This window comes from Amia ocellicauda, chromosome 14 (assembly GCF_036373705.1).
Source record: "Amia ocellicauda isolate fAmiCal2 chromosome 14, fAmiCal2.hap1, whole genome shotgun sequence".
Lineage (NCBI taxonomy): Eukaryota > Metazoa > Chordata > Actinopteri > Amiiformes > Amiidae > Amia > Amia ocellicauda.
In genome coordinates this window covers 20,258,833-20,271,527 of record NC_089863.1, presented here as the reverse complement: position 1 = coordinate 20,271,527, position 12,695 = coordinate 20,258,833, and the positions used below count along the sequence as shown (strand labels likewise).

The window sequence follows — 12,695 nt, the reverse complement described above, 5'->3', positions numbered from 1 at the left end:
GTCATAAATCAAGCCCCCCTCCAATAGGACACTGGGGGCTGAAACCGAAATCCAATCTCAAGAACTCAAGGACCAATCACCTATTGATCTGACAGACTATAAGGAACAGCGGACAGTCTTTCTCTCTCTCTCTCTCTCTCTCACCTGAACCAGAAACTCGCTGCCACAGCTCAACCTGTAGCTCTGTTGCCAGAACCGGAACCAGAAACCAACTAAGTCTTTGCCGGCAACAGAAGAGTTAAACTGGGAGAAGGAGATTGAGCCGTACGAAGAATTCTTTTAAAGGACTTTATTAAATAAAGAACTTTACAGACTGCGCTGCCCGCCTGTGCCCACCTGATCAGTGGAGTTTTACAGCTGGACAATTGACTGTATACAAAAGTATTCAGTCATTTAAATAGCTATTTGAGTCTTAAGAAACTTGACCCTTGTAAACGAACAGGGCCCTGCTTTCCTCAAAGACTTCGTCTTCAAGTAACTACGGTGGAACCCCTGCTTACAAAGAAGATTTTGTGCACAACCTTGGAGCCTTCAAACCAGTAGAAAATCTGTTTGGAAACGACTCTATATTCGCGAAACCCCAACTTCCAGGTGCATCGACTGAGTGGAAGTTCTTGGACAAAGCCGAACCGGACTGCCTTTGTTCCAAACCACACGGACCTCGTGCCGTGTGCTGTTATCTGAGCCCGAAGACAGAGAGGCCTCTCTGCGACGAAGTTCAGATAAGTTTAACAGTTTGGAGTTCGTGATTCATGACATTTGAGAAATCAATTAGAAATGTTAATCTGTGATTCATAACTCTAGAATGTGTAATATCATTTAGTTTTCTTAAATATAAATGTGTGTTGCATTAAACTGTTTTGTTGATAATTTTAGAAATAAAATCTGTCAATGCCGAGAAATATCTTCTCATTCCTGTTTAACTGTTTAGTCTGAAATTGACACAAGTTAATAGACATTAGATTATTGGTGGCCCTGCCTATCCTTAATCATTGAATAATAATGAGTTAAGGGAAATTGTGGTAACAAGTAATGATAGGATCTTTCTCGGCACCTAAACGTAAATGAGACTGATATATATATAACGAGAAGTTACCTGACATAAATACTAACCTGCGTAGTTATTTAATGTCTGACTAACAATACTAATGAGAGACTCACCTTCGTCTTACTAACCGGTATTGTAGTGAATGTGTTTATAACCTTTTTTGTTTAACGATTTGTGATATCATATGCGATCCCATGGTCTTTGATTTGGTCACGGAAGTGATTTGTCTTTGATTTGTTGATCTAGAGTTGAATTTTAATTAGTTTTTCCCTTTTGTATAATTGGTGTAGTGCTATATTTAGTCTTTGTTTTGAATAAATTTGACAATTTATATCTTTGGAATTGGTGTCTCCGTCCAATTATTACAGAAATTGAGTTCTACAAGATTCCAGGATTCGTGATAAGGTGATACTATAAATTCACTTCTTTAATTGAAATTTATAAGTGTACCTTATGCTACACTCTTCATTCAAGAATAATGCAGCGCTTGTTCGCAATACATTCTAAACTGAGATATTGTATTTTTGGAGTTCAGCAAATTCTTCTTGTCAGTCAATATCAGTGAACACAACGCATGAGGAGTTTATAAAATCTGCACTGCCATCGTCCCTTTAGAGCAATATGAATTACATATTATGAGGTATTAATGGTTTCTGATCACATTTCTATTTGCCAGGCTAAGGATCATTTCTGGCCACAGTATAAAAAGCCTTGTTGGCTAATGGCTGTGCCATGTCTGTGTTCCCATTCATACAGCACTGAGGCTGTTACATGAGTAACACAACACCCTGTCTCTTTCATTCATATCTGAGATGCCTACCCAGGATCAAAATATACAAACATTTCCAATCACACTGTCAAAAAAGAAAGGGTATCTTAGTATTATTCACAAACTCTTAAAGCAATTGTTAAAACCCTTTTCACACTATATATCGGAAAACAGCAATTTACATGGACTAGACTGGACATACAGCAGAAGTAAGCAGGTAAAGAAAAGTGAGAAAAAAAAAACTAAAAAACTAAAATAAATTATAAACAATAAACAAACTTATTTATAAATATAATAGCAATAACAACTATTTAATTGTGTCACAAGTATCAATAACTGCACCATTTACTGACACAGATGACAAGATGTCATATCATGAATATCATGAATTTCACTGTCTGATACACAAACCTCAGGCTGGATCACATCGTTAGGGAAATTATATCTCTTTGTTTAGAAATTTAACAAGTCCCCTCCCTGATATAACAGTCTGAAATAAAGGAGGATGATCTAATAACACTAGAAGCGCCGACATTTCGAACTACCTGTCATGGTCCCCTAGCACTCCCCCTCTATCCCCACTAGGGGCCACCAATTCCCTGCCTTTCTTAGCACTCTCCCAGCAATCAGTCTATTAACATTCCGGTGCTTCCACCCTCTGTTTCCATTGGCCCTGCACCTGCCTTCCCAGTTTATGTTCCCTTTATAATCCCCTCACTTCCCTCAGTCAGGGCGAAGTTTTGCCAGTCCCAACTGCAACTCTGAGCTGTCTCCATGTGTCCAATCCCCGTAGACTTGTTTCCCCATGCCTGCTATTCTCCGTGTTTCCTTGACTTCCTGCCTGTACTTCCCGACCTCGACTCTGTCTCACCTTTGCCTGCTCTGTTCGCCCGATCGCCTGATCATCACCTGTTCCCACAACCACGTCTTCGCCCAGCCCTTGTTTGCCCTGCTTTGCCAGTACCCGACCCACGCCTGTCCGACCATCCCGCGATCCAGCACTGCACTTGGGTCCCCTGTTCCCGAGCCCCCGAGGCAACCGTGACACTACCTACAAGCGCCATAGCCGGTCATTGTAACCGAGAGCTCTTTAACAGCTGAAATATGACAATCAAAGGCAAACCATCGACGTTTTATTCATGAACTTCAAATCCAACATTTACATTGCACAAATGTTGTATTAAAATTGAAATATGATCATAAAACATTAATATTATTGCTATAAATAACAACACACTTTTTTATAAATGCACACACTACAGTCAAAACATAAATAACTATATATCCTACAATAAGCAAAAAGCTCAAAAACGGCATACAATAAGAGAATTAAACAAGTGTAAACATAAATATTGGAATAATGCTCAAAAGCAATATTTTCTAGTTCAAAAATAACTATTGCATTTATCAAAACATAATTGTACACTAAAGTAAACATTTTCAACATCGTGCAAACTTTGTTTTCAACATACAGTGCGTTTATTCACCGTAGCTTTGCATTTCAATAAACGATTGACTATACATTTATCCTGCATAGCTGACAGCTCGTACAGTCACACAGGACAGTTTCTGCACTTTCCCTGCATGAGCTCGTACCTCACACTGCATTTTGACAGCCCTCTCCAGGTGAACACTTTTACTCCAAGAATATATAGCATCGCAATAAATGCTCCTCCGCTGATAATGTCCATGAATCATTATTTAGGTGGATGTGCTGCGTTATTGCACTCTGTACTGTGCAGTAGCATCGCGTATTCATCAGTGGAGTAAAAGCACTCGGTGCCAGTTGGACCTGGCTTTCACAGCACTGGCACAAACCCACAAATGATCTGTCATTTCCAGTATCACTGAAGCCCCTGAATCAGTCATGTTCATATCAATGGCATGTCCAAAACGAACTCTCAGTTTCCAATCCATGTTTATTTGTGGGTAATCACTGTATCCACTCAATCTGACTACAGCTGTAAGAAAACACCTGTAATGCTGTACAATGTGTGTGTTTTTCAAGCACACGAAAGACTGTAGACAGGTAGAGATTGCAACTTGAGCGCCAGGCTGACTCTATTGTAAAGGGAATGCAGGATTATGCGTTATATTTTAGTTATTATGTATTTAAATAACCGGTCAAAATAACCTGATTTTGGCTATTCTAGGTAAATGTGTTTATAACGTATTTATTTTTGCATTTATCCAGCTAAAACGCCGTAGGCATGTTTTTATACATATATTTAGGAAAAGTCACGAACGGGTATGCACAGTATAAGTATTTAGGAACACAGAGTAATTCAAATTGTAATAACCAAATCGGTCAAATTGACCGGCTCGGCTCTTCTAGTGATAATCCGTGAACTACCTCACTGTCAGTATTTGTTCCAATGAAAAAAAGTGCTAAAGGATATTCCCTCATATACCATCAATCTTATTCATTATGCATTTTAAAACTTGTTCTTATATTCACAAAATATAAACATTTGTTTTTCTAATAGCAGATAAAATTAGTCATAAACAAAATACCTGCTGCCTTACGAAGCCACATCCACACTGAAAAGAGAAACAGATTCAAATCACCTTAATGTTTTACACAAAATGAACCAATAAGTTTAGATGGTAAAAAGTGCATTTGTATTAATACTGTATCTTATTTTGTACATTGTTGAGGGCATGGATCTTCATTTCCTTGTGCCGAACATGTAGTTTACTACATGATCTCATTTATCTAGCCTGGAATTAAATCAAAATGTTGACACATCTGCTAGATACAAAATAGAAAACTTGGAGAATGTACTTAATTTAAGGAAATACTTTTCAAGTGTTGTGTTTTAATGGGCTATTTTTATTCTGTGGAAACCTGGAATCCTTCTGACGCTTAAAACAGAAATCACATCATGCAGTGTCCCTATTGGTCAGTCAATCAGCCTATATTTGTTGTTTGATTTACCTCCTTCAGAGACGACTCCATCCCCTCCTGTTGACAAGCAGACACAGCGTTACAGGTGCATTGTGTTTCTAAGCACTGTGGCTCTTCTTACAGACTTTCTGAACTTCAAAGTCAACACTTTATAGGCTACTTCTCACAACATGTCAAATATTGTTATAAACAAATGGAAATAAATACTTAATAGTTAGAATTAGCATTAACCCCATTAATAAAATATCACTGTTCATTGTATTACAGTGTTAAAGGACTCAAAGGTTTTCAAAAGATGTCTCTTAACTTGTACTGTTGCAATATCATTCACATTTGCTATGTAACCTGTGATTAAGATTAAGTATTGAAAAATGCAAATTCAACTTACTTGACAATTCAGCTAATGTATCATGTATAAAGACAATGCATTAAGGTAACCAATGACAATTATGATTGGGCTTGTTGTGTTTTAAGGACTGCAATGTTATCCAAACTCTGTCTTTGTCATGGGTTACAGGAATAGAATGTGTTTGAAGCAGGCTGATTAAAATGTCATTAAAGAAAAAAATTAAAACAAAGGATGGAAAGCATTGACAGGAAAGGAAACAAAAAATAAATGTCTCATCATCACAAACATTATCTTTTAGTCCATGGTTTCATATGTAATTATTCTGGAAGTAGGAACAGTTTAAAGCGTGTTTGACTTCAGTTTGAACTTTTAGCAGTACGGCAAGCCCATCTGGACAACATGGTAAGGGCTTGTCTATGTAACATCACTGGTAAACTTCAATTTGACCCAATTCAATTTGTCAGTGTATTTGGCAAAACTGGAACTCAGTATTAGCAACTGTCCACTAATTTTCCATGTTTAAGCACGACTTGCTGCCATGCAGAGCAGCTTCAATGGGCTCAACAGCCCGGGCTGGAGCAGCAGTGTGCAAAGTGCCGGAGGATCAAGGACACAGTCTTGTAGCGCAGATGTCCGCAGTTCTGTGCAGATATCCAGAATTCCACCGATATCACATTGGAGGAGCAGCGCAGACCTGCGCAGATCTGTGGAAATCTGCACTACACGAACTCGACCCTAGAGTTTTGAGAGTGTGATAATTTCCTCCAAAATAAATACAAATATTTGATCAAAAAGACAGTGTTCGATAAAAGCTAGTCACGTGATCTGTAATGTTACTTTTATTATTTTCACTGTTAAATGCAACCTGGTTTAATAAAGTAGCTAAATAGGCTACAACTGGTTAGTTCCTAAATTGCGATTCTTTCATGTAGTACTTGGAAGAAAGACATCTGCAGTCTGGCAACAATACAAATACAATGAGAAAACTAAGAAAAAGTCCTGTAAGATATTAAGTGCAGGAAACTAAACTGAATGTGGCTTCAATATGATTGTAAAAAATACAACAAAGTGAAATCAATCAAATACCATTTGTAAGATTTGTGTGTTTATTTCATAGACAAACATGACTTTAGACTTTCCTCATTACTCTGTTTGCCTGATCGCCTGACCCTTGCTTGTGACCATGACCATGTCTTTGCCTTGCCTTGATTGCCCTGTCCTGCCGGTACCCGACCCATGCCGGTCTGACCATCCCTCTTCCACTCACTGCAACTGGGTCCCCTGTTCCTGTGCCCTGTGGTATGTTACCACTGTGATCATGTCACCCAGACTTTTATGCTGAAAGTCTTTTGTGAAACTGCATGTTCCTGCTATGTAAACACAATGTAAAACTCTAATGTAACTGCTGCTGCTCGGTGCTTTCCTTGTTTGTTTTGTGTGTTTGCTTCTTGATTCCAAAACCCTTATTATTCACCCTATCGGTCAGATTTAATACTCGGTTTAAACAACCACTCCACACAAAACTACTATTATAATTCACTTTAATACGGAGACCATACACCATTTAATGTATTACATTAACTGCCAAACTGATAAAATTAATAAAAATGACACAAAGAAGCATCAAAAAGCAGCGGGGCGAGACTACAGTTCTCACTCAGTAAAAGAGATGTAACTATGCATCCACATGGCCTGATGTCATTATTCCCTTTATTCAAGTAGGTTGAAGTAGACGAAAATACAGCGTTTGTTTGCAATGGGGTCATGAACTACACTAAACTGTCATTTTTGTTTTTATTAACCTTGTTTTATCCACATAAACAGACTGCAAGGTGGAGGAGTAGGCCTCTAGGTCTCTGTAATGTAGCACTAAACCACGTGTGTCACTCGGACATTGAAAATGCCGTCTGGAATTATTTCTGTAATTTTGCTAAATGTTCTCTTTAAACTGAAATTTGTTAAATAAGCTGCTTCTGTAAAGCTACTGTTCTCACTCAGTAAGAGATGTTACTATGAAACCACATGGCTGATGTGTGTTGTATTACTGCCTTTATTCAGGCCATAAAACTACTAAGATATGCTATTTTAACTTGAATGCCTAACAAATATATTAATCAAAGAAGACAAAAGGATAACAATGAAGAATGGCAGTGGAATCTGAATATTCACCTGATTATAAAATAAATTAATTCATCTGTATTAAGACCATTGGAAAGTCTTCACTTTCTCCAGCTCAACAGTAGGGCTTGAAAGTTAAGTTTAAAATTGAATAAAGAACTAATTAACTCAAAACTACTTTTAATCAATGACAATTTAAAAAGTCAAATTAAAGAATTATTTAAATAAATTAATAATAAGTCATTGAGAGCTTGGATGGAACAAAGACCATCAGGGTAGCGGCTCCTCTAGGACCAGGGTTGAGAACCACTGACCTAATTAACCTGTCTCCATTAATCATGTACATGAATACAAACCATCACAGCTGGCATTCAAACTGTTGTATCTGCTCTGTAGATTGGAGATTTCATTATCCTTGTTCTGCAGCTGCATCCTCAGTTCTGAGTGACAAAGACAACAGATTTACATTTTAGAGCACAGTATGACATCATGGACCAATGGCTCACATGAGGTTTGCAGCTTATAAAATCCCTCATTGACAAACCTTAAATTGACAAATTAACCAAGTCCAGGCAATTCACGAAATGGAGAAAATAAAAAAGAATGACTCTGGGGTCTCCTCCAGTCAGCATTTTGTCATACACATTTGACTTGTGGTGCAAATGCATATATTATATATTTTACACTAGTCTCCACATTTACTCATACCCTTGGTAAATCAACCCATCTCCATATTTCTTCTAAACCTGAGCTTCACCTTTTCAGTGTCAAACATAATTAAGCACTGGCCACCTGTATCCTTTTTCTTACAGCAGGTAGTGGAATATTTTCTTGCATCCTTTTCCTGTCAAGGTAGTGAGTATGTCAGTGCCTTTGAACTGCTTGATGATGGACACTGAAGTGGACACTGATAGGATCTGCTTTTTGTGATTTTACTTTTAATAGACATTACCCAACTTGGGGAAGTCAATAACCCTTTGCCTGTTTTTGGACAGTTCTCTGACTTCGACCATGACATTAAATGTCATGAGGGAACAGGGCACCTTTGGAAATTTCAATAAAAGTCCAAACTCTTCCTATTATCCTCCAGACAACAGAGAGTTGACACAGAATTGCTTTCATGAGATTTCATTTTGTAATACATACAGGTGTGAATCACTGTTGTTTTTCAGAAACATGCCTTTATTCATAAAACATTTGATGTTGCTATGTGCAGTGTTGTAAGTATGAATATTTCTGTTATTTTATAAAGAAATTGCAAAATTACATTTAATTCAATTTGTAGAGCATATAAATAAATGTGGAGGCCACTGCATATATGTGGGTGTATATATAGTGCATCTAGCATTTTACAAGACAATCCCAAAATACAAGCAGACATCACTCACTGCAGTTTGCAGTTGTTTATGTGTGTCTCTATGTGTAGAGGACAACTGGATTGTAATGAAGTAGGCACTGCAATCTGAATATTCACCAGTGTTGGATTCTGTCATAGTCTTGTGGTTTCTCAGTAAGTCTGAATGCTCTTGCAGAAGGTTGGAATGGTTTGTCTCAAGGGTCTCCTGTTCTCTCTGCAGTTCTGCATGGGAGACAGAAGAGGGTTAAACTGGTCTGAGAGGATTTCATGCTGAGCAAAGCCCAGATTTGACACAGGAGATGTCTTGCCTTCATATTGCATTACGTTTCTGCAATTTGGAGAATTAAAGCTCCTTATTCTGCAGGTCCTTCCTCACTCTTGGTCAATAGAGATATTTTATTGTTTGAAAGTGCAGGACGACACATTTATTGAAACAATTGAATTTGATTAATTTGATAGTACAGATTGTTAGAATGATCCTGAGATAATCTCTGAAATACATCAATCACAATTCAAAGTAAGTGTGAATTCAAAGGAAAATACATTAAATTAAACCTTTTTCTCATACTTAGGTCAACTCGAGATGACTCAAGTGCTCATAAGCACAGATTAATTTGTCATAACTGGAGGTGAGGCGCTGTCTGAATGAAATCATATTTTGCCAAAACTCCCCAGCATTCAAGTTCTCATGATTTGAGCAGGGGAACAATGTAACAGTGCAGGGTGGGCTGCCATCAATATCAGACACAGACCTCCCAGCTCTTCCTGTACATTCACTGCAGAGTCCTGGGGGTCCCTGACTGGGTTCTAATTTTCAAACTGATTGCAGTGGTCTGATGTTTATTTAATTAGTTAAGGATAGAGCAGATGTGCCTGTGCTCATTCAGTCATCTTTATTCTCTCTCCACTCCACTCTGTCCCTGATCCCCCTCCCCACCAGGTGGCAGCGTATCAACATGTATTACACTGATGCCTGTCAATATTATAAACTGGTGACAACAGAAGACAAGTGAAATATAAAAGTCTGATAATAAAATAAAAAAGTTTACATTTAAGTTGTATTAAGACCTTTGGAAAGTCTTCAATATCTACTGCTCAACTCACACCTGTTTAACTGTGCAGTTAAGTCAGTGGCTCTCAACCCTGGTCCTGGAGGGCCCCCTACCCTGCTCATTCTCAGCTCAGCTCTCAATTAGTTAAGTGAACTTTTAACTGAACTAATAATTTCCGAAATCATAGCCATTTAATAATTATAAACAATAGGGTTTCTAAGTTAAGTTTAAAATTGAATAAGGAACTCATTATAGACATCAGTGACATGTAAGAAAATTATAACTTCAATTAATAAGAATTAAGTAACTGAGACCTTGGATGAAACAAAGACCATCAGGGTAGCGGCTCCTCTAGGACCAGGGTTGAGAACCACTGACCTAATTAACCTGTCTCCATTAATCATGTACATGAATACAAACCATCACAGCTGGCATTCAAACTGTTGTATCTGCTCTGTAGATTGGAGATTTCAATCCCCTTGTTCTGCAGCTGCTTCCTCAGTTCTGAGTGACAAAGACAACAGATTTACATTTTAGAGCACAGTATGACATCATGGACCAATGGCTCACATGAGGTTTGCAGCTTATAAAATCCCTCATTGACAAACCTTAAATTGACAAATAATCAAGTCCAGGCAATTCACGAAATGGAGAAAATAATAAAGAATGACTCTGGGGTCTCCTCCAGTCAGCATTTTGTCATACACATTTGACTTGTGGTGCAAATGCATATATTATATATTTTACACTAGTCTCCACATTTACTCATACCCTTAGTAAATCAACCCATCTCCATATTTCTTCTAAACCTGAGCTTCACCTTTTCAGTGTCAAACATAATTAAGCACTGGCCACCCGTATCCTTTTTCTTACAGCAGGTAGTGGAATATTTTCTTGCATCCTTTTCCTGTCAAGGTAGTGAGTATGTCAGTGCCTTTGAACTGCTTGATGATGGACACTGAAGTGGACACTGATAGGTTCTGCTTTTTGTGATTTTACATTTAATAGACAATACCCAACTTGGGGAAGTCAATAACCCTTTGCCTGTTTTTGGACAGTTCTCTGACTTCGACCATGACATTAAATGCTAATAATAAATCGCTTCTGTGTCCAACATCCTTTTATACCCTGAGGGAACAGGGCACCTTTGGAAATTTCAATAAAAGTCCAACCTCTTCCTATTATCCTTCAGACAACAGAGAGTTGACACAGAATTTCTTTCATGAGATTTCATTTTGTAATACATACAGGTGTGAATCACTGTTGTTTTTCAGAAACATGCCTTTATTCATAAAACATTTGATGTTGCTATGTGCAGTGTTGTAAGTATGAATATTTCTGTTAATTTAGAAAGAAATTGCAAAATTACAATTAATTCAATTTATAGAGCATATAAATAAATGTGGAGGCCACTGTATATACGTGGGTGTATATATAGTGCATCTAGCATTTTACAAGACAATCCCAAAATACAAGCAGACATCACTCACTGCAGTTTGCAGTTGTTTATGTGTGTCTCTATGTGTAGAGGACAACTGGATTGTAATGAAGTAGGCACTGCTATCTGAATATTCACCAGTGTTGGATTCTGTCATAGTCTTGTGGTTTCTCAGTAAGTCTGAATGCTCTTGCAGAAGGTTGGAATGGTTTGTCTCAAGGGTCTCCTGTTCTCTCTGCAGTTCTGCATGGGAGACAGAAGAGGGTTAAACTGGTCTGAGAGGATTTCATGCTGAGCAAAGCCCAGATTTGACACAGGAGATGTCTTGCCTTCATATTGCATTACGTTTCTGCAATTTGGAGAATTAAAGCTCCTTATTCTGCAGGTCCTTCCTCACTCTTGGTCAATAGAGATATTTTATTGTTTTAAAGTGCAGGACGACACATTTATTGAAACAATTGAATTTGATTAATTTGATAGTACAGATTGTTAGAATGATCCTGAGATAATCTCTGAAATACATCAATCACAATTCAAAGTAAGTGTGAATTCAAAGGAAAATACATTAAATTAAACCTTTTTCTCATACTTAGGTCAACTCGAGATGACTCAAGTGCTCATAAGCACAGATTAATTTGTCATAACTGGAGGTGAGGCGCTGTCTGAATGAAATCATATTTTGCCAAAACTCCCCAGCATTCAAGTTCTCATGATTTGAGCAGGGGAACAATGTAACAGTGCAGGGTGGGCTGCCATCAATATCAGACACAGACCTCCCAGCTCTTCCTGTACATTCACTGCAGAGTCCTGGGGGTCCCTGACTGGGTTCTAATTTTCAAACTGATTGCAGTGGTCTGATGTTTATTTAATTAGTTAAGGATAGAGCAGATGTGCCTGTGCTCATTCAGTCATCTTTATTCTCTCTCCACTCCACTCTGTCCCTGATCCCCCTCCCCACCAGGTGGCAGCGTATCAACATGTATTACACTGATGCCTGTCAATATTATAAACTGGTGACAACAGAAGACAAGTGAAATATAAAAGTCTGATTATAGAATAAAAAAGTTTACATTTCAGTTGTATTAAGACCTTTGGAAAGTCTTCAATATCTACTGCTCAACTCACACCTGTTTAACTGTGCAGTTAAGTCAGTGGCTCTCAACCCTGGTCCTGTAGAGCCCCCTACCCTGCTCACTCTCAACTCAATGAACTATTCATTGAACTAATAATTTCCTACATCATAGCCTTTAAATAATTATAACCAGTAGGGTTTGTAAGTTAAGTTTAAAATTAAATAAGGAACTCATTATAGACATCAATGACATGTAAGAAAATTATTACTTCAATTAATAAGAATTAAGTAACTGAGACCTTGGATGAAACAAAGACCATCAGGGTAGGGGCTCCTCCAGGACCAGGGCTGAGAACCACTGAGATAATTAACCTGTCTCCATTAATCATGTACATGAATACAAACCATCATAGCTGGCATTCAAACTGTTGTATCTGCTCTGTAGATTGGAGATTTCAATCCCCTTGTTCTGCAGCTGCTTCCCCAGTTCTGAGTGACAAAGACAACAGATTAACATTTTAGAGCACAGTATGACATCATGGACCAATGGCTCACATGAGGTTTGCAGCTTATAAAATCCCTCA

The 12,695-nt window shown here is 38.0% G+C and overlaps 1 protein-coding gene across 10 annotated transcripts in view; it reads right to left on the bottom strand.

Moving 5' to 3' along the window:
- The window catches only part of LOC136767742 (uncharacterized), an 83,418-nt gene that overhangs the window by 4,077 nt on the left and 66,646 nt on the right, over window positions 1-12,695 (bottom strand). For 6 of the 10 annotated variants that reach the window (XM_066721702.1, XM_066721699.1, XM_066721703.1 and 3 more), the window contains 7 exons: window positions 12,517-12,600; window positions 11,178-11,282; window positions 10,022-10,105; window positions 8,667-8,771; window positions 7,549-7,632; window positions 4,756-4,782; window positions 4,332-4,358 (listed from right to left, as the gene is read on the bottom strand). In XM_066721702.1, the coding sequence (XP_066577799.1) occupies window positions 4,332-4,358; window positions 4,756-4,782; window positions 7,549-7,632; window positions 8,667-8,771; window positions 10,022-10,105; window positions 11,178-11,282; window positions 12,517-12,600 (516 nt within the window). The remainder of the gene's footprint in view (window positions 1-4,331; window positions 4,359-4,755; window positions 4,783-7,548; window positions 7,633-8,666; window positions 8,772-10,021; window positions 10,106-11,177; window positions 11,283-12,516; window positions 12,601-12,695) is intronic. The other 4 variants (XM_066721700.1, XM_066721701.1, XM_066721709.1 and 1 more) reach the window with 4 other exon arrangements.